At 38.6% G+C, this 27,750-nt stretch overlaps 1 protein-coding gene and 1 pseudogene across 3 annotated transcripts in view; both read right to left on the bottom strand.

Moving 5' to 3' along the window:
* SETDB2 (SET domain bifurcated histone lysine methyltransferase 2) overlaps positions 1-27,750 on the bottom strand; it is a 75,042-nt gene that overhangs the window by 15,554 nt on the left and 31,738 nt on the right. The window contains exons 8-14 of one of the 3 annotated variants that reach the window (XM_010995187.3): positions 26,989-27,158; positions 25,257-25,476; positions 24,651-24,750; positions 23,805-23,898; positions 20,975-21,315; positions 17,860-17,948; positions 14,182-17,299 (exon numbers count right to left, since the gene is read on the bottom strand). In XM_010995187.3, the coding sequence (XP_010993489.1) occupies positions 17,182-17,299; positions 17,860-17,948; positions 20,975-21,315; positions 23,805-23,898; positions 24,651-24,750; positions 25,257-25,476; positions 26,989-27,158 (1,132 nt within the window). In that variant the 3' untranslated portion in view covers positions 14,182-17,181. Of the gene's footprint in view, positions 1-6,040; positions 6,163-13,707; positions 13,963-14,181; positions 17,300-17,859; positions 17,949-20,974; positions 21,316-23,804; positions 23,899-24,650; positions 24,751-25,256; positions 25,477-26,988; positions 27,159-27,750 lie in introns of those variants that run through there. The other 2 variants (XM_031466421.2, XM_031466419.2) reach the window with 2 other exon arrangements.
* On the bottom strand, positions 18,656-19,415 carry LOC116157268 (small nuclear ribonucleoprotein G-like; annotated as a pseudogene).

Below are 27,750 nucleotides of genomic sequence, written 5' to 3'. Positions count from 1 at the left end.
GAACCATGAAATGCCCCTGCAACCTTATTACAAAGCCCCTTTTATATTTAGGTTGGCTCAAGCTTCTATGAGTTACTTGAAACCAAGAGAATCCAAAGTACCTCTAAATGAAAGATCAACATTACACATATACTCAAATAATAAAGAGCATGAAAAACATGGGAAAAATTTGTTGACATTGGTAGAGGCAAAGATTTCTTATAAAAAGCAGAAACTATAAAGAAAAAAGTTATTAAGTTGGACTTCATCAAAATTAAAACTTTTTGCTCTTTTAAAGACATTGCAGAGAAAACGAAAAGGCAAGCCAGTGATAGGGAGAAAATATTCGTAATTCATATATCTGACCAAAATACTCATATCCAGAATATGGGAAAAACTCTCGCCATTCAATAATAAGACAAAATTCAATTAAAAATGGGGAAAAAAAATCTAAAGACACTTGGTAGAAGGAGAGTTATGAATGACAAATAAGCACATGAAAAGATGAGATGCTCAATATCAACAACCTTCAGGCAAATTAAAATCACAGTGAAATACCAATACACACTCACTAGACTGGTTAGAATTAAAAAGACTGAAAATACCAAGTGTCATTGAGGGTGTGGAGCAAATTAAACTCTTACACATTGTTGGTAGAAGTGTAAAATGATGCAATCACCTTTAAAGTTAAACATGTGCTTTCTTTTTTAAAAATTTAATTAATTGATTAATTAATTTAATGGCGGTAACTCGGGATTGAACCCAGGACTTCGTGCATACTAAGCCTGAACTCTACCATTGAGCTATACCCTCCCCCCAAACATGCACTTTCTTTATGACCCAGCATTCCTCTTCTAGGTATTCACCCAAGAGGAATAAAAGCATGTGTCCACTCACAAATGAGGCAAGAATATACAATGGAGAAAAGACGGTCTTTTCAATAAGTAGTGCTAGGAAAACCAGACAGCTACATGGAAAAAAAAAAATGAAAGTAGAACATCTTCTCATATTATATACAAAATAAACTAAAAATGGTTTAAAGACCTAAACCTAAAACTGGACACCATAAAATTCCCAGAAGAAAACAGGCAGAACACTCTTTGACATAAATTGTAGCAATTTTTTTTTGGATTTATCTCTAACGGCAAAGGAAACAAAAGCAAAAATAAACAAATGGGACCTCATTAAACTTAAAGGCTTTTGCATTGACAAACCATCAACAAAACAAAAAGACAACCTACTAAATAGGAGAAATCGTCTTTGCAAATGGTATGGGGTAAGGGGTTAATATTCAAAATATACAAAAGCTCATACAACTCCATATCATAAAACAACCTGACTGAAAAATAGGCAGAAGTCCTGAATAGACACTTTTTTCAAAGAAGATATACAGATGGCCAAAAGGCACATGAAAAGATGCTCAACACCACTAATCATTAGGGAAATGCAAATCAAAACCACAATGAGGTAGTACCTCACACCTGTCAAAATGGCTATCATCAAAAAGACCACAAACAAATATTGGTGAGGATGTGGAGAAAAGGGAACCCTTGTACACTGATGGTGGGAATTTAAACTAGTACAGCCACTGTGGAAAATAATATGGAGGTTTCTTAAAAAACTAAAAATAGAAGTACCTTATGATCCAGCAATTCTATTCCTGGGTATACAGGCAAACAAAATGAAAACATGAATTTGAAAAGATACATGCACCCCATTGTTCACAGCAGCACTATTTACAATAGCCAAGATATGGAAGCAACCTAAGTGTCCATCAACAAATGAATGGATAAAGAAGATGTGGTATATACATATATACACACACAATAGACTACTACTCAGCCATTAAAAAAAATGGAATTTTGCCATTTGCAACAACATGGATGGGATTGGAGCGTATTATGCCCAGTAAAATAAGACAGAGAAAGATGAATACTGCATGTTATCATTTATGCAGAATCTAAAACAATAGAACATTCTAGTGAATATAACACATAAAAGTTTATGTCCAAATGAAGACTCATATTCAGATGTTCACAGAATATTTATCCTAATTTGTCCAAACTAGAATATATATGTCTATCAACAGGTAAATGGATAAACAAATTGTGATACATCCATACAATGGAATACTATGCAGAAATAAAAAGGAACAAAAATACAGATACAAGCAACAACATGGAAGAACCTCCAAATACTGTGCTGAGCAAAAGAAGCCAGATACAAAGCATACATACTCTAGGATTCCTTTCATACAAGATTCAAAAAAGACAGGATCAATCTATAGGGGCCGGGGGTGGGGAGGAAGCAACTGCAAGGAGGCATGAAGGAACCTTCCGGGATAATGGAAATGTCCTGCATCTTGATTGTGGTGGTGGTTACATTGGTAAATACGTGTCTTAATACTCTCCGACTGTACACTTAAAATGGGTGCCTTTTAAGTGTAAATTATACCAACAAAGTTAACTAAAAACAGTAACAAACTAATATTCACAGTATATTAGAATAAAACATCACAATCAAATAGTGTTAATCTCAAATCCCAGAATGGTTAAACAACAGAAAATAAACAAGCACATAACTTATTACTAACAGATTACAAGGAGAAAATTTGAGACATGAAAACCAAATATAACCCATAAATCAGAATCTTCTGTTATAAAGAAAGTTATTAGGAGACCTGAACCTGAAACCTGGGTGGTTTAAGGATTAGGTGGTAGTAATATATTAATGTTAAATTCCTGCTTTTGATGATTACATTGTGATTATGTGAGAGAATGTCCTTGTTTGTAGGAAATACATACTGAAGTATTCAGGAAAGTGACATATCGTGCCTCTTATTTCAAATAGTTCCAACAAAAAAGGTTCTCTGTACTGTATGTGCAACTAACTTTTTTTGAGATTAAAAAAGGAAAAACATCAAATTGTATATATAAAAAAATAAAATAAAGCATCCAACATTGCACCTGGCCAGAGGAAGAGAGGGAAAGAATGCAGAAAATCATTACAGTAGATGCAGGAAAAAAGCACTTCATATTATTCAATACTTTAACTTGCAGCAAACTAGAAATAAATGGGAACTTCCTAGTTTTAAGAAAGTGAAAGTATTAAAAACCTGAAGTGTACACAAATTTAATGATAAAACCTTAGAAGCATCCCAGTGATAAAAGAAACAAGACAAGGCTCCCAACTTTAAATGCTTCTAATCACCATTATAACAAAATGTTCTAGAAAAAGGCAGTAAAACAAGAAAAAGAAATTAAGAGGCCTAGAAATTTAAGGGAAAAAAATTTAAATAGTTTTTATTTATAGATGAGGATTGTCCAAATAAAATATCCATGTGAATTTAAAGATTTTAGAACTAATAAGAGTTTGGCAAGATTGTTAGATAAGATTAAAAAAACTTTTTGTATATACCAAGAACAGCTCATTTAAGAAAGGTATTATGCAAAGTAACAAAACAACAAAGCCAGGAATACGCCTAACCCGAAGTTCTAGACCTCTATAGAAAAAAAAAAAATGGTTGGACATTTCTGAAATTCATAAAAGAAGACCTGAATAATTGGAGAGACAGACCCTATTCATGGATAGAATAACTCATACATTACAAGGGTGTCTATTTTTTCCCAAATTCACCTATAAATTCAGGGGAATTCCAGTTAAAATTACAACAAAAATTTTTGTGGAACCTCATAAGCTGATTCCAAAATTCAAAGTGCCAAAAAAAAAAAAAAAAAAAAACCCAGCCAAGTGTTATCCTAAAATCAGAGTAATTAAGAGTGTTGTACTAGCTCAGGGATACACAAGTGACCGATGGAACAAAAGAGAGAGCCAGAAACAGGTCTGTGCACGTACGATGATAATGTTAGCAGCACATGGATAAGCCCGGGGGTTCTAGAACTAGACAGCCAGGTGAGAGTCCTGGCTCAGTCACTTGCAGCTGTGCGACCCTGAGCAAGTGGCTTAATTTGTGCCTCAGCTGTTTCACCTTTATTTGGGGTTTAATTACAATACCCACCACTCAGGTTAGTGGTGAGGATTAATAATTTATTATAGGTTAAGCTCCCAGAACATTACCTTACTCACAGTGGAAACCAAATAATAACAATAGTTATCATTATTACCACGACAAATCAGTGAGGAAAGGATAGATTATTCGATAAATAGTGCTGGGGGAAGTGGCTAATCATATGCAAAATAAATAAAAGTAGATCCCTACTTTACATGGTAATGCAAATAAATTCCAGTTGGATTAAGAAACTAAAGAAAAGCAAAATTTTAAAACTTTTTGGAAAAGAGATAAAACCTTAGTACAGAAAAGAATTTCTTAGGGGAAAAATCCTACAAATCATAACGCAAAATAATGAAGAATGTTAATTACATTACAGGCTTCTGTGTGACAGAAAAGCCCATAAATAAAATTAAAATCCAACACATCTAAGAAAGCATTAGACTATTTATATATGAATATATATAAGCAAAACCAAGATCGCAAAGAAAGCGTAGTCTATGAACACAAGTCATAGAATCGAAACACAGAAGCGCAGCAAACCAGGTGCAAACCCACTAAGTAATCCAGGAACTGCCAAGGCAAACAATGAGAGACTAATTCACACCCATCGGGGAAAAAACTAAAATCTCAAGAGTATCGTGACAGACACCAAACCATAGATCCAGGGAGGCACTGTAAAGAGAACGAAAAGAAAAGCCACAGATGGCGAGAAACTATTTGTACAACATATCTGATAAAGGACTGGTAGCCAGGATATAAAGAGTTCTTAAACCTTCATAAGAAAACAAACAACCCCCCCAAATTGTTATTATGATGCCAAAAAAAAAAGGAAGAAAGAAAATGAACAACCCAATTAAAAAACTGGACCAAGTATCTGAACAGACAACACCCAAGAAGATATACAAACGGCAAATAGTAGAAAAAGATGCTCAGCATCACACGCCATCGTATGTCATTATAGAATTACAAATTAGAGTATGAACAGTACGAACTCTCCCTCACGCTGGTGGGAATGGAATGGTACAGCCATGTTGGAGGACAGCTGGGCAATTTCTTACAATATTAAACATGTTCTTACCATATCTCCTCCCCTCTCCCGCCAAAAACCACCCAAAAACCTCACAGAATCAAGTATTGACAAGAAAGGAAAGAAATGAACTCTGAAACAATGGTGGAAGTCAAACTTGGTACAATCCCTTTGGAGAGCAATTTGGCACAGTTAGTGGGCTTGCAAAACTCTCCCTCCCTGTGGCCAGCAGTTCTGCTTTTAGCTGTGTGCCCCAGACCAGAGAAATTTTCCCGTGAATTAGGAGACCTAGACAAGGATGTTCACGGAAGCTGGTTAGTCACATAAAAAAACTGGAAAACCCTACATGCTCATTCACAGAATAGTTTGATAGTGATTATAGTTATGAAATGGAACCCTATAAATTTAACATTAAACATTAGAACTAAGTTTACCAACATGGATATATCTCAAAATCCACAGAATTTGACAGAAATTCTTGGACAGAAAGTCCAAGAACATGTAAAACAGTATCATATCTTAGTTTATAAATACTTCAGTATATGTGGTGGAAGCATAAAATGTAAAACACGGGACAATAAGAAACCAAATTTGTGATGGTGATTACCTCTGAGAAGGGAGGGAGAGAAGGGAACAGAGGGGAGAGCTCTTAACAATCTGTTTCATTTCTTAAAAAAAAAAAGTCAAGCTGAAGCCAATACCATACATAATATCACAATTTTATAAGTCTGGGTGAAATGTCTATGGGTATCAGTTGATCTTGAAATATTTCATTAACATATCTTTAAAACAGCTTCTTCATCATCATTCTTTGTGTTTGATCAGTCATAAATAAAATTAAAAGTAATCATAAGGTGATAGAATCTGAAACAGTTTAAAAAGTTAGAAAAATATGCTCCCCAAATCCCCAATTAAAAGCCCAAAACATGGTCTGCCAACTCATTATTCTTTGTATCCAAAGTACATTTATCTATTTTGGTATGTCCTGCCTAAAAGGACTCATGTGTTTTCAAGCAACTTACCAAACAGTTTTCATGAGCAGCTATATTCTCTGACTGTGCAAAGTACAGGACACTACACTCGAAGTCTTTGGGGCAGAGTGCACACCTCCTTTTTTGCAACTTTTCTGCAACCTGAAAGACACCTATAAAGTAACATCCCTGATGAGAAATGGAAAAGTGGAAATTCCTGGTCTCCATTAACTCCTCCACTAGTCTTAAATTAGAGGGCAAGGAACCCATTTTTACAGGAGATTTTCAACTCCCAGGGAGAAAAAAATCAGGACCCAAGTGGAAAAGAAAGCAACTTTGTATTATTTTAACGGCTTAATGAAAGGGAAGGAAAAAAAGATTCATTTAAAATGCCTAAACATGAGGAAAACCTTTATCTAAGAAACATAAGCAGGAATTTAAATACAAAGCTCTCAGAACACGGCCTTGCCCATAGTAAGCTCTCAATAATAATTAATGACATCATAAATCAACAAGAAAACAACGGTGCATTCAAGAAATAGTGCTTTGACTAACTACCTATAAAAAAGAATTTAGATCCCTGTATCATACTATATCAAAAGTAAACTTGGGGTGAATTAAAGTGAGCCATGTACTTTAAATGTGCTGTAACCTAGCATTATATAGTAAGTTAGGAGAGAAAGATACATGAAGATAGGGACCAGATTTCTTTTTTTAAAGAGAGAAACAGAAGGAAAGAAACTTAAGGAGAGCTAGGAAGAACAAGCAAGAGGCCGAGAGAAAAGTCAGGTGTTCCCAATACCCCACCAAGCGCCATCAGTGAGCGGTAACCTCCTCCAACCTGTTTGCTATTAATTTGGCCACAAGCATTCATTTAACAATTTCTTTGCCCTTTCCAATGCTCACCCTCTTATTTATTTGGTTTTCTGTGGCAGAAAACACTTCCAATTTTATTTTCAAATTTTATTTTTGAAACAAAAACTTAATCACATAATGGCAAAAGTTTTTAATTTAGATGAGGTTAACTGCTTAAGTGCTTCTTAAAAGTCCTTTTTGTTACTCAAAAGTGTTAGATCTCTTGGTGTCTCTCTTAAATTAGACCTTGCAGTTCACAATGTCAGAAGACCTCACTTTGGAGCTAGCATTTATTTCATACTCAGGTGAGTTTCTTCTTTAATTAACATCTGTTCCCTCAATTTGTGTCCTACCTAGTAGGACTACAGATCAGTAATCCCCCTGCTCCACACCAACCAAGAAAAAGGGGGGAGACGGACATAAAACTCCTCAGATGGAACGCAATGGGCTAACTGCTTTTCATTCATCTCAAACCACCACAAGTTGGGAACATTTCCCATGCAAAAGTCATTGTGCTGAGAGCTCGAGACCAGGGCTGTCTGCAGAAACAGAATGTGGTCACGGTGGGGCTGAAGAATTTCTAGGAGCCTCAAGGAAAAAAGCAGAAAGAAACAGGTGAAATTAATCTCAATATAGGCTTTATTCAACCAAATATATCCAAAATACTAGCCCTTCAGCATTTAATCAATAAAACAATTATTAATTCATTCTTTTGTACTGAGTCTTTGAAACCCAGTGTTATTTGGCAATTATAGCACGTCTCAGTTGGACGAGCCCCATTTTCAGTGCTCGAAAGCTGTATGTGGAGAGTGGCAAGTGTACGGAACAGCATACTACAGGACATAAAAGAGACACGAGACAGAACTGTTACCTGCAAGAAATGACAGAATAAACAAGGAGACCAAATAGCGATCAGGAAAACAAAACAACAGAATAAATGGCACAGAGTGATGCAACTGCTCGCTCAGTGGGAAATACAGAACATGCTATGGACAGAGGAGGAAGTGCTCCCTGTGGGATGGAGTGTTGTCAAGGACACAGGCCTCGAGCTGCTACAACCTGAAGACAGAGAGAAAGGGAGGCAGGGGTGGGAGGGGCACTGCAGGCAGAAACAGCGATGTGGGAAGAGGCTAAGAGGTCTGGCTGCGGACAGAAAACCAGCCGGGCTGAAGAGGAGAGTTCATGCAAAGGAATCGGGAAAAGAATTTGAGAAACAGATGGTGAAAGGCTTCCAGGAAGGATTTTTGAGCAGGGGAATAAAACGATGAAAGAACAGTTTTTAATTACCATTTCAATACATGGAGAGAAATTCTGTGTTCCTGGGTAGGAAGGCTGGACGTTACAATGCTGTCAATTCTACCTCAAATAAGTGTAGACAAAAAAACCCCCAAAAAACAAACAAAAAAAACGCTGCCTGCCATTACAGTAAACAAAGAATGTTGCCTGCCATTCAAGAACAAATGTTGCCACCATCAAGCCGTCAGCTATTCCAGCACCCCCACCACCACCACCCAATGGTGGGCCCTCAGGGGATTCAGGACGGAAAAAGGATACTGGCCTTAGACAGTTAAGATGTACTTCTAAAGAATAATTTCAATGAACCCAAACTTTTGTATCTTCCCGTACATAGAAAAGCACTAAAATCATTAACTTGAGATATCTGTTTTTTGTGATGAGCAGTAATCTTTTGATGTTCAACTACACGGGGTTTTTGTTTGTTTTTTTCTTAAGCAAAAACTCCTACATATCCTGACTCCTCCCTCACCTCTTCAAAGTAGTTCCTCATGGCTATCTGAGAGGCTGTCTCCCAGGCTATAGATCTCAGTAAGGTCCCAAAATCAAACATAGCTCATAATTTTTAGGTTGTGTGTTTTTCTTCAGTCGACCTAAGTTTTAGGTTTAATGTCATTTCAACTTAAATCTCAAAAAGGTAACTTTAAAGAACATGAAAAAAAAAAAAGATTATTTGGAAGAATAAATGGACACGGGCAGTGAAGAGAACTTTGAAAAAAGAAAAAGAGAGGGCATCTGCCTGATTTAAAAATATATTACAAAGGTACAGCTAGGATAGAAGGTTGGATGACCATGTCAAAGGGAAGAACACAAAGTGCAGAGAAAAGTGGCTCATAACCTCTAATTAAGATACCATAAAGCGGCGTCTGCGTTTCTTCTCTGGCACTGATGCCCTCAGCCCATTTTTCCATTGGGTTATTCATTATTTTCTTACTGACTTATAAGAGCCTGTGATGTATCTGGATATTAACTATTAGTCATGTAAGTAGCCTTTTAACTTTGTTTATAATGTTCTTTGATATACAGAATGTTTAAATGTTTTTTTTGATGAAATTATATCAATGTTTTATTTTATGGTTTCTCACTCTTGGGTGAGGGTAACATAATTTAGAATTCTGACACTTCCTATTTTCATCCAGAATTTTATTTTTTACATTAAAATATTAAGATGAAATTTGCTTTATTGTAAAGTATGAGATGGAGATCTAACATTTTCATAATGGCTGGCCACTGACTTAAAATCTTTTTCATATATTTAATATTACATATATTTAGTTTGTTCCCTATACTTGTTTCGTTCCACTGAACTGCAACTTCCCCCACCAATACTACACTTTACAATTTTCAATACTTCAGAATATATTTTAGTATTTGACCACCAAAGCCTCCCTCTAGATGAAAATGGGAAAGAATAGGCCAGTATCTTATTCACTTCAGGCCCAGAATCTACTTTGATAAAATAGTGTTCCTATTTAAAAGAACATTGAATCTGGACATTAAAATTTGCAAAGCATGGACGAAAAAAAGTGTCAGGAAGATAAACTACTAGTGCTAAAATTCCCTAATAATATGATAATGTTTGACAGGATATGCAGCACCCTCTCTTGTTGTGTAAGAGCTAGACATTTTTGCAACGTCACCCTTCCCTGTGCAAAGCTACATCTTCAGACAGGTGAGGTGCACTGGGCTGAGCTATTAGGCCACCGATACCTGAGCGTGGCCCCTGTGCTTGTTCTCTCTGGGTACCCTGCCCCTCTGGGCTACACTGGCAAGTCTGCAGGGTCTTGGCACCTGGGAATACACAGGTGGTGGCAACACTGCTGTGCTCTGATCTCCACAGCTTCTACTGCTGATGGACAGAAACCCAAGGTGGGACACACAGGCTCCCCCTAATAACTTTTTCCTGCTAAAATACCCTCTCAACACAGTTTCCTAAAAGATCCTGGCTATTCTAACTTCTTTATTTTTCTAGACTCAATGATGCACATAACTCTCTGCAGTTGGAGGAGTCCCATTAGAAGCTTTTACACAGACAGGCATCCCTCACTATCTGAATGCTTGCTATATAGTATCTGAAATTCATGGACCGAATACATTTGGATAACTTGCCAGGTATCCCTCATTATCTAAACTCAAGAACTGCAGATATTTAAACAGCACGGGATGGGTATATCACTGAGGCTGAGGCATTTTACACAAGAGTTGATTGGTCTCCAACTGTAGCTGAGACCAAGAACCATGAAGATATGTCAGGCTCCCCAAGGTCCTTTTATTGGGTCTAGCAGGCTTGAGGACTCACAGAGACTGAGTCGACAAGAATTCTCAAAAATGAAACTGGTAGTTAACAAAGGTTCTAAGGAATGAAGCTGAAGAAAAATTGTAAGCCCAGAACACATGAACTATGACTAACTCAAACCAACAAAATGGCGGTCTTTCTGGCAGTCTCTGGGCCAACCTCCACCTGAGAAGGGACTCCTAAGGCCACAATCTCTGCAGGGTGTCTTCCCAATGCTTTTCTTCCCAGAGAATGGCAATCTACTGAAAGGACAGAATCTTGGGTAGTCAGAATGGCCAAGGAACATGTTCTGCCACTAACAAAATGAGTGAAACTGATGAAAGGAGATTCACTAACCCTGCTTCCATTCACAATCCCCTTCCAGGAAGGTACAATCTACATTCTGGACTGGCAACGATGCTGGCTTGGAAATTTCTTCTTCTTTTCTCCCTTGATCACTGGTTTTCAGTGCAGTTTACTATTTTAGTTCTTCCACTGTCTATCAGACGTGTAGAAGTCAATTTTATTACTGAGTCTAGTGACGGCATAAGACCAAAACAGAAGAGGAGTATACATTATTTGAGGCTTGGTAATGGACTTGAAAAATGGCTCCATCACATTGTCTCTAGATGGTGTGATCGGTTATAACTCTGGGAGAAGTTTGATTGAATATATATTTGGGATAGCTAGAATGCATTACTGAGAACAACTTAAGAATATATAAAGAGGAATACGGATGAGTGTGTTGTAGGAGAGTGGTGATGGGCAGCCAAGGAGTAAGATGTTCAGTGGACTTCAGAGTATCCACTTGGCTCACAAGTGTACACAGGGATGACCACCAGTAGGCATGTCTGTACTATGTGACTCCATTTCCCGAGGCACAGCTGCCAGACCCAGAGGACCTACCTGCCCACCTCTCTGATATAAAGAATTCAGAATAGAAGATTTTAGTTCAGAGTGGGCTGGTTTCTTGAAGATGTGAAAACTGGGAAGCTGTGAGGGTAATCCTTTTTTACTCCAGCATCAGGAAAATTGGACCAGAGAAAGAGAAGAAGAAAGCAGATATGCTGAGTCCTGTCAAAGTTTATGGTGGCCTCTCAGGTCCTGGTTTGTGGCTCTTTTTGGAAAATGCTATAGTACCTGTGCCCCTGGAGTCTGTGAGTCTAGTCTCCTTGCTTTCCAGTAATAAGCATCCCCTTTGCTTAAGTGAGATCAAGTTGGTTTTGTACTATTTGCAGCCAACAAGTCCTATTTCACAGTGGAAATACCGTGACCGAATGTCTCTGTGTGTAGGCATGTGTGTATGTATGTGTGTCTGTGCACATGTGCGTTTAAGAGAGTGTTCTGGCAGCAGTGTGACAAGTGGACTGCCCTGCTCTCATTATCTTTCACCTGGTCCGTTCTGATAATCTCATCTCCCTGCTCTGCTTTTCCTGTCATGACTCTACTCCATTCTTCCAGTTGCTACCAGAGTGATCTACCTAAAATGTACATCTGCCATGTTTCTTTTCTGCTAAAGACCCTTTTCCATCACCTAAAGAACAGAAGCCAGGCTCTTTAGTGGTACATACAAGCCCACTCATTCCTTCAACAAGTACTTAGTAAGAACTTACTAGGTATTGTTTTAAGCACTAGAAATAAAGCATGGAGTAAGATACAAATTTCAACTCTCACGGAACTTATACTCTAGTAGCAGAGACAGACATCAAACAAGTATTATCTTCAGGTAGTGGAAAGTGCTATGAAGAACAAGGAAGGAGGCAGAGATTAATGAGGGCAGGGGGATGGCTCTTCTAAACAGGATGGGCAGGTATCCCACCAATATTTGTCCCAAATGTCCCAAAGAAAACTCCTGCTTACCTGCACACACCCACTTATTTCAGACCTGCTCAGCCACCACCAGCCTTCCCCATTCCATTCACGCAATTGCTCAGGTCAAAACCCTAGGCGTTTTCTTTGGGACATACTCAGTTTGAGATTATTCCAAACATCGATGAAGTTGGTGTTGGGAGTCTTAAGTGAGTAGGTCCTGGGGGGACCCAGGCCAAAGTTCACAACAGCTTGTACCTGGTAAGAGGTAAATGTACACATGCGCTAGTAGCATGAGTACGCATTATGAACACTACGCATGCGCCACTGGCATTATAAAAGGACAAGTGCGTACACCTGAGCGCCACAGCGCGACCCACTTGTATTGCAATATAGTGCTATTTTGCGCCACTCCGGCTCTGCACACATTATGTCGGCTCCTCCCGCCTTCTTCCGGTTGGGCAACTCACCTCCTCAAATCCCTCTTCAGCCTCCATCGGCTGACAGTTGGTTATCCAAGTCTGGAGTTTGGGGAAAAGGTCAGGATGGAACCTCATCTCCAGTAACTCCTCATTGTGCGTTCTGTATAAACACTAGCTGAACAGAAACATTCAACTGCTTGGCTTGTAGTTGCCACATCTGATGTTTTGCGGCTGATGCCTTTACTTGTGTCTTCATCTCTGCCTGCAACGCCCTTTCAACCTCCTATCTCTGGGTGATTCTTGCCCTTTAAAACTAAGATACGGCATCCTTGATTCCTAAACGCTTTCCTAGAACACCTGGTTGATTTGGAGGAACCCCTCACCTGTGCCTCTGCGGTTCTTGGTGGGTCATACACGAGTTGCTCATTAGATTACCTAGGGCAGGGTCCGCCTCAGTTTCTCTTTATCCCCAGCACCTGACCCTGAGCCTGCGCCGGGCAGGAGCGCTACACCTGTTGAAGTGCAGGGACAGAACCCACTCAGGCTGTTGCCTCACTCAAGAGGGCCGCAGAGGACTTGAACTACTAACTGGAGAGGAGCGGGTGGTTCCAAAACGTCACATTCTCTGTGCAAACTTTCCAAACTGCTTCCTGATCACTTCTCTTCAGGAGTCCACCTGCAGCCTACCTCTCCCGGGGCACTTCCACAGCATTGTTTTAGCGGTGGGTGGAGCCGCGCTGAGAGAGCAAAGCTGGCGTTCTGCCAGATTTCCTTGTTGCCAGCATTTCTAGTGCTGTAGGCTGTCCCATCGGCAGTGGGCGACGTAAATGGAAGGCAAACCTGCCCCCCTCGGGAGAAGCCCTGGGCGGCGGTCTGGGCGCAGGGCCGCTGGCGGAGGACGCCCAGAGCCCAAGCGGCTGCCGAGGCGAGTCCTCGGCGCGGCCTCGGGAGGCGAGTCCCGGGCCCCCAAGCGGCGGCGACCAGAGAGTGGCCCTGGGTCCGGACTGTGGCTGCCAGACACCGCCCACCCCGCCCGTCCTGGCCGTGCCCCGCGCGGTACTCACCCGTTGGCAGAGGGCCCGCGTCCCGGGCGTCCGATCCGCTGGCGCCGCCGGCCGACTGGGGCGCGGAAGACAACGCCGCGTCCATGACTTCGCTCGGCGTCCGTCCGACGGCTGCGCACTGCGTCCGCGCTGCCGGAAGTCGGTTTCGGAGCAGCCCGCTTGGAAACCCCCCGCCCCGGAGAAGTCCCGCGCATGGAGGGGCGCGTCGGGCGTGCAGACGGGGCCCCCAACTTCTCCACATCTACATCTGATTTTGAATGCTTTTTCAAAGTCACCCCAGGCGCTCCCCACCCCCACCCCCCCACATCTCCTACGGTCAGTGGTCAGAGGAAAGGTGGCCAAAGCCGCCCCACCCCGACTCAGCTGGAGAAATGATTGCTCTTTTGAAGGTTTACCCCTTATTTTCTAAAAACTATCCCACCAAATTTGGCCTAAATAGGTCTATCGTAAATGGACGCAGAATTAACTGAGCTTAATTCCAGTTGCTAGTCGCAAGCCTTTATTTAGCACCCATGGGGTACACAGCACCATACAAGACGAGGTTTTTGGTGCATACAACAAATACACATGAAGAGAACATAAATTTCATATAATTAAATTAGTTAAAAAATAAGTTGCTTTGGAAAACAAGCGTGTAGTAGTTTGCGGTTTGCTGAGGAAATAATCAAATGAAAACTCCTGGAGGTCTTGCTTTTTGAGCAGGTTTTAAACAGAGGAAAGGAGGCAAATTTGGGAGCGAAAAGAGAAACAATATTTAAAAGGATAATGCGGGTAGTCTTGACAAACACAAAAATGGATTACAGAAGCAAGACTGTGGGGCTGCAAAAAGGGAGAAAAGAGAAGGCTCTGGCAGCAAAGTTTTGGGTTTTTTTGTTTTGTTTTGTTTTTGCCTTCAAGCAGGAAGACTGAAGAGGTCTCCTTGCCAGGCCAAAAAGAAAGTCCTAAAGAGGCTGAATTAGGACTGAATAGTTCAGCTAGGTCATGGCGAAATAATTTTAGTGGAAGAACCCTTTCCCAAACTCTCAGTTTATAATCTCAGTTTTCCAGTGTTCCACCCTTAGGTATGAGCAGACTGCCAAGATCACTAACCAAGGAAAGACTAAACCATGAAAGACAAATACCAAATTGAAACAAAGAAACAAACCTTGGAGGTCACAGAATACTCAAGAAGAAAAAAAATTGTTATGAATGCCTGTATGGGTGTGTTATACTACAGTATTTTCAAAGAGATAAGATACTGCAACCATGAACCAAAAATAGGATGCTATTCAGAGAAGAAAAGAAAGCTCTAGAAATAAAAAAATGAGACCCCCCCCAACTCTCCCCCCAAAACCACAATAGACAAATTGGAAGATTAAGTTGAGGAAATCTCCCAGAAAGTAGAGCAAGAAGACAAAGCTGGAAATTAAGAGAGAAAATAAGAAAATAAGAGACCCAATCCTGGATAACAGGAATTCCAGAAAGAGAACAGATAAGGACTCATTAAAGAAATAGCTCAAGAAAATTTCTCTGAAGAACAAAGTTTTCATTTGAAAGATCCCACCAAGCACCTGGTACAAGGGATGACAATGACTTACTGAGAACAGAACATTGGGACAAAGAGAATGCTTTAAGTTTGAAGAGAGATAAAAGCTGGTCACATATACAAAGGATAAGAAAAAGAACGGCATGTGACTTCCAATAGTCACCCTATAACCCAGAGGTAGGATATTTTCAGACTTCACAGCAGCAACACTGGAGTCTAGCAGATGTGTTCAAAATTGGGCATGGAAGCTACTCAAGAATTCTATACCCCGCCAAAATAGAAATCAAGTATAAGAGTAAAATAACATGTTCAAACATACAAGTCTCAAAATATTTCTCATTTTTCTCTTTCAAAAGCTACTGTAGGATTGTTTCATCAGGATGTGGAGGTAAATCAAGGAAAAGGGAAACAATGGGATTTAATCAGAAACAGATCTGACATAAGAGCGACAAAGAGAGTTTCTAGCACGCTGATGGAAGATGATGACTGTGAACAAGTACACACCGAAGCAGATCAAGATGTCAGATTTGTGCACAAAAACATTTTCCATACTTATCAAATGTCTTCACTTTATCTTAGTGCACTGCCTAAAAGTCCTGCCATCTTTACTGTGAATAAATGGACTTTTCAACTTTTCTCAACTGTCCACTGGCTGTTGGGTTGAGTTTTTTTGCTCCATTTCCTAGCTCTTTGGTTTCCCACTCCCTAAACCAATTTCAAGTCAATTTTTTGTTTACTTCAGTATTTTTAAAGAAATTAACTTGGGCCCAAACTTAGAATAGATTTTTGTTTGGAAGATAACCAAACTAAACCCAGAACTGAGTTCAGAAAAAAAGGAAAAAACCCCTTCAAAACTCAGGACTACTTTTAATTACTCCTTTTTGAGCCAGTATTCCCATCCTGGTTCCAAGGGGGGAAGTTCCTGGCAGCCAAATGTGCATCTTTGTCATGGATAAAATTAGTTTTAACTCTTGGAGATTCTCATCCCCTTTCCACTAGACACTCATGGCTAGGTAACCTACAGCAAAGTACCTCCCTTCTTCTTTAGGAAAATAATTTGCACATCATGCCCAGGAGAGTCCAAGGCTCTGTTTCAGACTTTGCAGCTCAGTAGAATTGTTCTGTTTTGTTAAGTGAAATTTTTGCCCAGCACAATCACTTCTGGCCTAAATAAGCCAAGTCTATTTTCTAGGTCTCCTTTTCTTATGACTCTGTCTAAAACAAAAATACTCCAATTTTTCCAAGTTTATTTTTCCTCTTTTCCTTTCAGTATTTGTACTGAAGGAGTGAAGAGAAGCTTTCATCTCAAAGAGTGTGCCAAAACCTTCCCCACAGGAGAGCGTCTCTCTCTTTGCACTCGGTGGATTGATTGGATAGTGTTTCAAGGAGCCAGATTTAGCTTGTCCAACTAGTATTAAAATACACGAAGTAATATGCATAAAGTTAGTTTTGACATATTCTTTAGGCTCTGTTGTCCATCTTATGGCTCATAATGCTGAATTATTTGCCAGGAATTAAACATAAATAAATATTGTAGGTAAAGATATGAAATTTGGCCCTTTAGGGGCCATGAAAGTCAAAGATAATAATTACAAAAGCAGTAAGAAGAGCTGAAATCAACTGTGATATTTGTTTTTCTTAATATATAATTTATAAATAAGTTACAAATTATATACTGGTATTTCATATAAAATATACACTTCCATCCTACTCATGTAAAGTCAAACAGCAGTAAGAATAAAGAGATACCCAATGCATATGAAAATGTCCTTATTTTGTTCCTAACATTTCTAAGTTATGCAAGTGAACTCCCCAACAAGGGTAAACTGAGAGGAATTCTCTTGATGGATTACAACCTAAATTTATTCCACTGACCACTGGGGGTTCTTTTGCAAGGCTCTAATTTCAGTCTGATAAGCTAATTTCATGAACAGGCATTAGCTACAGATTTATAATATTTTTTTCCTACACTTATTAACCCCACATTGGCAGAGGATTTCTTTCTCAGGCATAGTCCCAGCTTCATAACCATAATCCCATGTTAGTTCTGTTCTTGCTTTCACATACCTAGAAAGAAATTTAAAAAATAATCATAAATTACTTTGAGTAACTACCAAATGAACCAAATTTGATTATATCAATTTTCAAGTTAACATAATTAACCATCCTCAAAAATACAGTTTACTCTCCAGTACCCACCAATTAGGAATGCTCTTTTACAAAGAATAATTATTTGAGTTTTATTTCAAATCTATTAAAATCCTAATTAAGAAGAAATTTGTCAATATCCACAAGGAAGGAAGTGTGTTTTGGAAGCAGTGGAAGCCAGTGACACAATGAGGCCTGTGGCTTGGTGGTTGTGGGTAGCACTGTGCATCATTTATCCCCTGAATTGAACTGGCTGAAACCTGCCATCCATAACCTTTTCAGGCATTAATGCTAAGAGAAAATGAGAATTAGAATTTCAGCTATTTAAAATTTTATTGACTACAAACAGTTTGGGACAATTGAATATTCTAGGGTACCAGATATTTGGGGCTATAGCATTTACCTTCTTTTAATATTTTTCTGTTGTTATTTTTTGAAGTCACAATTTCAAAATTAAATCATATGAAAAATTTTCAAACCTGTTGGTGAAGAACGCCACCAATGGAAAATTTCTGTCATGTGTTTCTACAAAAACATTCTGTACCAAAAGATTTGGGCAACAGCTATGCTGTTAAAAAAAACAAAACAAAACACAGAGGTTAGATACAGCATAAAGTTTGATACCTTGTTCTTTGAAGCATTAGGATACCATTCTGTTTGTAACACATCTCACTTATTTTTATTTTCTTTTTTTTCCTAACTAGTATGTAAAATAGCATACCTCATTACAGTTTTGTAAATGGTAGAAATCCATTCAGAAAAGTCCTGTTTTGACATTCTTATATTTTGCCAGTAAAAATGCAAAATGGTACAAACCTCCATAGAATATAATTTGCCAATATTTATCATTCTTTATAAATTCATTTCTCTTCTGATCCAGCAATCCCATATCTGGGAATGTATTCTACAGATACATCTGCATGTGTATCTATGTGTAAGACTATTCATTGAGCATTGTTTTTGACAGCAGAAGTTTGGAAACAACACAAATGTCTTAAATAAGGGGACTGGTTAAACAAACTTTGGGATACCCACACACAGGAATTTTATGCAGCTATAAACAAAACCAAAAAGAATGACAAGCTCTGTGTACTGATATAGAAAGATCTCCAGGATATACTATTAATTAAAAAAAAATAAGCCATAGGACAGTGAATATTTAATACACTATCTTTCATGTAAGGGGTATAAATAAGAACATATATTTATATTTACTCATATTTGCATAAGGAAACACTGTAAGAATATAAAGAAAGGAATAAAAATGATCTTACTATAGAGGGTGGAGTAGGGGCAAGGTGAATGGGGACAGAGTATGTGTCTTTTTTTTTTTTAACAAAACAAAAAGTTTACTATGAAGTAAAAAAAAAAGTTTAATATGACATGTGTTTTACATCCTAGTCAAACAGGCCCTTTGGAAAGGGGACCTGTGTAAGCAATTGATTTCTCTGCTGAACACAACCATTATTTATCTTTGCTCCAAGGCTTCTAATATGATGACACTGTTTCCTTCTATTACCACCATTCTAATATTGTTCTGTTGCCCTCTAGCTGCCATCTCCACACTTCCATCGCCAGATTCACAAAGGCATCAAATCCCAGCAACATTCCTCAGATGTCTACCACCATTTAATTTCAATCATAACTTCCTGTCTATACATTGTTTTTTCAATTTGGGCTGGGTGAGCTTTACTTATGGTGCTTCCTTGGCAGAAGTTACCCTAAAACAGAATTCTGTTTGGCTGTTACATATGTATGTATGTATTCTCTATGGCTTTTATTTTATTTTAATTTTTAAATCATGTGAATGTATTGCCTATGCAGAAAATTCAATTAAAAAAAGAAAGAAAGAAAAGCCCTGTTTTTTCCCTCCTACAAACACAGGAGGGACCCAGCTGATGAAACCAAACATACTGTTCTGGGATAGCTGCCATTCAACATAAGTGACTGGAAAGAAAGCCATGACAGTTCTTTGTGGGGGATAATTCTTTAATGATCTCTTGGCACTCCTGGCATGTTTAATATCTCCTAGCATGTTTGACAATAGTGTAAAAGTGGTCAAAGTGGAACAGAGAACGGCAGTTGTGGGAAGGTGGGAAGGAAGGAAGGAAGGAAGGAAGGAAGGAAGGAAGGAAGGAAGGAAGGAAGGAGAGGATTCTATTTCCTGTTAGCCAAGTATCCTCTTAACTAGGAGAGAAAAAAAGAAACAAGCCAAATAAGCAGATTTACCTATCAAGGAAAAAAGCTCTCTAGTTTTAAAGATTTTTTAACTTAAGCATATTTTCTCTTTTGACGGCAGCTGAATTACGTGTAAAATTATCACTGAACGTAAATTTCAAACCTTTCAAAGGTCACACTTTAAAGAGGTGTTAAGCTCAGCAAAGGGAATGTGTAAAAGAATTATGGGCCATGCATGCTCCCCATTTCTTTAAGGGAAAAGTCAAAGCTGCCCATGCCACTAATTCAGCATCACAGAAAGGGAGAAGAGCTCTGATACAGATCAAAGAGAATTAAGGCCATATCCAGGGGTCAGTGTGCTAGAATAGAACTTTCCAAAGGATGTGTGAAGAGTATCAAAGTTCCCATCCTCCTCCCAGCACTCCTCTTCACTCTCCTACACAGGCTAAGCAAGGACAAAGCGGAGCCCAGAGAGTAGGGGCATGCGGGTGGCTTCCACGTGGTTCAGTTGGCCAAAGACAGGAGAGACTATATTCACACCAGGACTAGAGTTTGAAGGGGATTTTGTTTGTTTGTTTTGGTCTGGAGGATTCCTGGGACCATACATTCTTTGATAAGCATATGATGGTAGGAGGCAGGATAGGATAGGAGTCTCATGGGAAGACCACTAGGGAACTCGAATTCTACATTGCACTGTAGTTATGACCAACAATACAAACTGTCCCTCTTATCATGAAGATGTCAGAAGTCTTAAGTGTCAATGAACCTTAAAATCAGACAAATCATAAATATTTCTCTATGTAAATGAAAATAAATCTCATTTCATGTATCCCAAACATACACAGAAACAGAAAATGACTATGGTTTGGGAATAAAAAGAGTAAGACAGTAAAATGCAATATTCCGATAAATGTACTGGTTTTCTGCGCTAAGCCACTAAATCACTTAAAACTTAGAGTAAGTAAAACATAAGTACTTCAACTGATTTTTTTGAACAGTTAGAGGCATTTCTGAATAAGACATTATATAAGACACAAAAGAGAAGCTTATTCGACATGTCCCACTGTGATTTATTTCGAAGTAACAAATCTGGAAAACGTTTCAATAAACATATATGATATTCTTACATACCATTTCTTAAGCTAATGTTTACTCTGTGCTAGGTACCGTACAAGCACTTTATAAAAATATTATTAATTTATTCTTCACAACATCCTAGACAGTTATTATCTCCATATTACAGAGGTAGGAAAAATAAGACATAGAGGTCAAGCAACATGCCCAAGGTCATACAAGTGGAGGACTGGAATTCTAATCCCGGTAGTCTGGCTTTGGAGTCTGTTAATCATATTTTCCTCATAATTTTGTTAAGAAGCATAGAAAAAAATGTGTTTAGAAATAGGACCATATACTCACATTAAGGAAGCGGCCCACGTTTCCTTCTTTTGTGGCATCCAATAAAAACACATTCCCTTTACTGAACTTCTTTAGAGAATCAGACGAAGCATTCTTGGTTTCACTTGGCAACTTTTTATCACAAAAGACTTGCTGGTTTTGACATGCCGCGGATTTTTCCTCTTGGAGTTTTTGTATTTGAACCTTAAAATCCTTTGTAACATTCTGATTATCCAGTGTGACTGCCTGGTTACATCTGCCCCCTGGTGGAGTTTCTTCTCTACATTTTGTTATATCTATCACATCTGATTCAATCCAAAGGTTGTCTTCAGAATCTTCAACTTGATTTGAGCTTGAGTCCTCTAACAAACATTTTAGAAGGAATTGTCAGGAAATATACTTGGCTGAGCAACAGTGCTGAGATTAACAATCCTAATTAAATGCTAGTTGTGTTAATTATTGCTAATCCTTATAATGTGTTAAGGTAGACAGTACTCCAACTTTACAAATGAAAACTTCAAGCCTCTGAGGGGTTAAGGGATTCACTTAACTCACAATAGTAATGAGAAGTGGGGTAACAAACCCAGAAATACCTAGCTCCAAAGTCTATCTTCTTTCTACTACATAACAAGCCTTTTTATGAATCTGTATACATGTTGCTTCCTGTTACTGTACTTAATCTCTACTCTTTACAGACTGACTTCCTCTTTTCAAGTTTGGAGTCTGCAGTTAAGTATATTCTGAACAGCTACAACAGAGAGGATATTTAGGGAGCACTTTAGGCCTCTGATGGAGTCACCTTCTACAAGTCCCAATAGCAAGAACTATTCCTATGGGTTTTGTATATATTAGTGTTTGGTGTTTTTGCTAGATGAGCACTCAATAATTACACTTACAAATAACAATACTTCAGAAGAAGATGAACTGCTTATTTTTCTTATCCAACAATGGATATAATTTTTGAGACTATTCAAAACTATGAATGCATGCCAAATGGAATAAGTAAAATGATTTATTTTTAGAAAGTCATTTGGGCCACAAAGAAATTCACTGCCACAAAAAATTAGACTCTAAAACAATGTTCTTGATTTAATCATCACTATTGCTGGCTGCCGTTCCTACCTGTCCTCATATTTTAATCATATGGGTTACTTGTGCACCATAATAGTACATAACTAATTTTTGTAGTGCCTGCTATATGCATTGTACTGGTCAATGAAAATGACAAAAGAACCAAAAGCAATAGTATTCATATGGCTCACATGCATTAAATGGTGATATATCAGAATGTCATCCCAAAATATGCATCTTTGACATAAGAAGTATTCTGAGCTAAGGGCAATTAAGCAACAGTGCAGGAAAAGCTTTCAGCCCTTCCTCATGTGCCTAAAAAGCAGGATATAAATTTACAGAAGTGTGTCTCCTCCTACCAGGAAGGACAAAAGTTAATTACCAGAGACTACTTTAGACCTGTATCAGCTTTGAGACTGAACCACAAGAATCTACATAGCAATCTTGAGTAGCCTTTATCCACCATTAGTTTCCCATATATTTGCCTTCCCACAATTTCCACTCCTAGAGACTCAAGGTCCTTTTCCTTTGTCTTGTTGCTCCTCTAAAGATTTATTATTCTTTGACTAACTGCCAGAGAAATCAGACTTTTAAGCCACCTCTCTGAGTTACTCATTTCTGAGTATTCACATGTGTTACATGTACAATACACATAGCAACAAACTTCTGTTTTTCTCTTGTCAGTCTTTTGCCAGTCTAACCTACAGGGCCCCAGCTGGACAACCTAAGATGGGCACAAAAAGAGGTTTTCCACCTGTACAGGTGAAATAAGGTTTTCCACCTCATCAGGTGAAATTATTATATTACATAAGTGCACATTCTTGATAGAGCTTTTCTGTCAAGGAGCTGCCTTGCCTCTTCCAATCTCCATCCTTTAAGACCAGGTAGGAGTTGGCAGTGCAGATGCAAAGAAGCCCAAAGGGAAAGGAGACAGTGGTTGGTTAGTTCTTCACAAAGGGTCATCTCTCAGCCTGTCTCCCCACTGAAGGATATACTAAAATGCAAATGAACTAAAATCTAGCTTTGTCAGGTTGCAATATTAACTATGGCAGGACTGGTAACACTGAAAGATAAGCACTCAGGGTAGCAATATTTTCACTTTTTGCTAAGCATCCCCTGCAGCAGCAATGGCTGGAATATTATAGGAGAATGATGTATCTTTATTTTCAAAGGACTCTAAACAAAGAGTTAAGGAAACGGCTGCTTTGGACAACGCTTCCAAAGACACAGGTAACACCATGGACTATGGAGACTCAGAATTGTCCAACCCATTCTCCTGCCATGCATCAGATCATGCCTGCCATCTAGGTCAGAGGTCAGCAAACTTCTGTAAGAAGACAAAAAGTAAAACTGTAGGCTTTGTGGGCCACATGGTCTCTGTTGTAACTATTCAGTTGTGCTGCTACAGTGTGAAAGTAGACAGAGCCAATACGTAAATGAGAGTGGGCTATGTTCCAATATAAATTTCATTTATGGACACTGAAATGGTAATTTCCTAACATTTTCAACTGTCACAAAGTATTATTCATTTTCCCCATTTTTTCTCTTATTTAAAAAGGTAAAAATTATCTTATCTCATAGGCCATACATAACTATGGTTTGTGGGCTGGATTTGGCCCACAAACCACAGTTTGCCAAACCTCTGATCTAGACAAGCAGAAACTCTTGTGATGAATGCAGCATTTTTGTTATGGAGTCTGAGACAATGAGCCACAAATACTGAGCGAAAGAGACAAAAAGGCAGAAAAGGCAGGCAATCATAGAGTGAAACAAAGCCTACTTCTCATTTCCTTGGCTTTAGAGTTCAGATGTAGCTGGGTCGATTTAAATCCACCAGTATCTTCTGAGGTTACAGACTCTGAGGAAGTAAATCCCTTAAAAGAAAACAAGGAAGATATGTTTACTTTACAGGTCAGGAACCAGCTAGTAAGCCACAGTGCTGGAGGGCCAACCCAGGTCTACGTAATCCCATGGCCCAATCTTCCATAATTATGTGGTACTGAGGAGGTATGTTACTAGGCAGAGGACAAATATTGGCACACCACCTAAGGCAGAGTTTTTGTTTTCAATCAACACAACCTTACTGTGAACTACCATTATGTCTGCCTCTGTTCTTTTTCCTGCATCATTCTCTGTGTCTAAGTTATAGTCTCTGACTAGTTTTCTTCTCAGTACAGACTGAAAAGTGTACCCTCAGAGGCTATCATGTAAAATGCTGCTTTCTGAATGATTCTTTCTTTAGGCTACATCTCTTCTTTCTCCCACATCTCACAACCATATCTCCTTAACCTAAATCCTTTTTTCTTATTCCGTAACACTATCAACTCTTGAACACATCAGCTTCTCCTACAAATTCTCAGATTGGATAGCTCCCAATCTCAGTAGAACACACCTGTCAGACCATGACCAACATTCCCCTTATATATCTAAGTTGGGAACATGCCAACCACCATGGAGGATACTAAGTAAACAAAACATGGTCCTAACTCTTTAACAGCATGATATTCCAAAATAATAAAAGAAATCCTACACAGTATTAAGTAACATAAACAATTTGAACTAACTAAAAGATAGGAAAGTAAGATAATGTTCCCAGAAGGGTACATCTACATTTTACAGTTTTTACCATCTTTTTCCCATTGTGTTGAATAATGGTCGTCTTGGTTTTAGGACTTCTAATGACTGAATGATATTGAATTCTTGAAATATTGTTACATTTCATTTCTCTGAAAAGGAAAAAAAGTTAATTCTGTATATCAAAACGCTCTATTGTACCCTGAAATATAGATCATATCACTGTTGCATAAATATCCACTAGAAATTAGTCTATGCCTACACCTCACTAGAAGAAAATATATTTTAAAGTCAATCATTTTCGAAGTATATTTAAAAAATGAAGAAAATCTAACAAAAACTTTGCTAATAAAATGGTGATAGAAAGTAAAAAGAACTGCAAAAGTTATGACATCCATAAAGAACCTGACTAAAGTCAAAGTTTTTAAAGATAAAACTCCAGAAATGAAACACTACAGAAATAAAGCATGTTGGCTAGATTTAAAAATCTAAGTGCTCTAAATTTCTCACAGTGTTAAACTTACAACCGTGAAGCAAGTTGGCATATAGGAGACATGTAGGCATGGGGCGGAACGAAGGACAAAAGAGAAAGAACCACTCTTGATCGATGGTATAGAGTATCGATCAGTCTTGACTGGGCCCCTAAGATCTTACTCACGCAGTAGGTTCCTTGGGATGAAGGTGGAGCTTAGGTGGACATGCCTCAGTCACAGCGCTTCCGGGATGCGTTTCCAATTCTAACGGGATAACTTCAACCTCACAATCTGCAACTTCTATTTTCCTCTTTTTTGAAAACATATTTTTCGTAATATTCTCTTCTTTTCCATTTTCTTCAATAGCATCAGGTTTGTCGGTGTTAGATCTGCTTAGTAATCTTCCTAAAGGAAAAAAGTAAAAGAGTTTAACATGACAAAAAATAAATAATGGCTGAGTAACAGAAGGGCATCTCTGTTGTGCTCCATTACTAAAGAACCGTCTAAGGTATGCCTTATTTCTAGAATGAAGATAAACACTAACTCATCCAAAACTATTGCAAGAAATAATAAATAAAAGCCCAAGAAGAGATTTCATATCTTCCAGTACATGAAAAGATATAGGGCGTCTAAAAGAAGTATCTGTTGTGGTTATATAACATGAAAGAGAAGAGATTTAGCTACAATAATATAAAATAAAAATACAGATCAGAAAGCATTCCAGAAAATTAGAGAGGTGAACTCATTTTAAAAGTGCAGCTTTTGTGTCTAGTTATAACTGCTTTATCATTTGAAACCTTCACTCTTTTTTATAAAGTGATCTATTTAAATCTGTGGTGATATGTGCCTATTGTTCTCATATTACACCCTAGAGTAATTAAAATCTTAGTCTAAAGTTCATGTATTTTCTTTCAAGGGACTCAAAATTATGGTTAACAAGTCAAAATCAGCAGCTGGATCAGAGAGATACTTTAGGTTCATTTTCTAGCAACACAGATAAAGCCAAGGATACTTCCCGTACAACATTTGGCATTTTATAGGCAGCTGACTCTCGTCAAAGAGTTATTCTGAGAAATGTGAGAGACTAATGTCTAGGCAAGTTGTGTAGTATGTGTGTCTGTAAGTACTATGTGGCAGGAATCCGGGTGTGATGATTCTGAACTCCGATCATTCTCGCCCTGACGTGAACCTGGAATTTCAGATGAGGATGGTTGCTCCGGTCCCTGCTGCCTACTACACTTCCTTTAGACTGCCTCCAGAGCCCTTTCTCCAGACTTTCTCATTTCATGGGACACACAGAAAGTGAGGATTTTTGCCTGACACTCTCGGGTAAAATGACGAGGCTATTAGAGACCAATGTGTCTGGCCTGGGGGCTGTGGCCTCAAAGAATCAATAACACACAACTGTAACACACTGGTTGGGAAGTTTTGCTCAGAATGTGGGCAACTCTCTCAAGTCCCTGAAATGGAGTGAACTGCCTAAAGTCACTGCCTGAATCATCACCTGAAGGTATTTATTACAATGTTAACTTGTTAAATTCTAATAGCTCAAGACATAGAACAAGATAGTCTTTGATTAATAATCCTTACGTTAGCAAATCAGTCATTTAGTTTTCCAATTTAAAAAGTTTTCTTACCTTACCCCCAAAGCAGCTGTAGCCACGGAGACCAAAAAATGTGCTTTACACAATAACCCAAGTATCCCTTAGCCTTTCTTTTCTGGAATACCCAGTATCTCCTAAGGTATCCCATCCCTTCAGTGCTCAGTTTCCCAGTCACTTGTCTTCCTCTCATGCTCCTCCTATATATTGTTGCTCTTATATTTGCTAGAGATCTCAATGGCCCTGACTAGTAAAATGGAGATTCAGAAATGCAGATCCTACTGTAGAGGAATGTGAAAGTAAACCTTTGCTTTACCTGAATAAATGCAAACAAATGTCCCTCTGTCAATGTCATCAAGACAACGTACTCCCCATCCTTTCTTCTCAGTTTTGAACACTTGCAGCCTCACTTGAGGTCCATGCTGGACAACTCGGTTTTGACACATTCGCCGATTACATTTGCACAACAGGCTACATTCATAAATGCTGTTAATAAAATATACAAAAGAAAATCACCCAGACATCCTAAACTAAAAGCAAAAGCACTCTATATTGCTGTCTCACTAGTAATTACCAAGGGAGACAGACTAAGTGCAAAGGCTCCTAGAGCTGGACTGCCTGGTTCCCATCGTAGCTCCAGCACTTACTAACTGCCTGACCTTGGATTTAACCTCTCTACGTTTCAATTTTCCATTTTAAAAATGGGGATTATATGATACTATCTACCTCATGAGGTCGTTTAATGAAGATTTAATGAGTCAGTATCTACAAGGTGCTTGAGACAATGCCTGACACATAGTAAAGGTTAGCTCTTCAAAAATGTCTAGCAATGTCTGTGAAGGAGATGTCTCAGAAGGGAAACTCTAGGAAGAAACATTTTCAGTTTCTATTTTTTAACAACAACAACCTTCAAAGGCTGAAAACCCCCAATTCTCAGATGAGCTCTGCACAGTATGTTTCTTAATGGCGAAATGTCTATCCCCAGAGGGGTAAGAGACTCAAAGCAGGTGAGTGCTGAGTACACTCTGCATGCTTTACGTGTGCTCTGACTTCCATTTCCAAGAACAATTACAGGTCT

Source organism: Camelus dromedarius, chromosome 13 (genome assembly GCF_036321535.1).
Source record: "Camelus dromedarius isolate mCamDro1 chromosome 13, mCamDro1.pat, whole genome shotgun sequence".
Taxonomy (NCBI): domain Eukaryota; kingdom Metazoa; phylum Chordata; class Mammalia; order Artiodactyla; family Camelidae; genus Camelus; species Camelus dromedarius.
The sequence above is the reverse complement of the archived record's forward strand: the minus strand, read 5'-3'. Positions and strand labels throughout refer to the sequence as shown.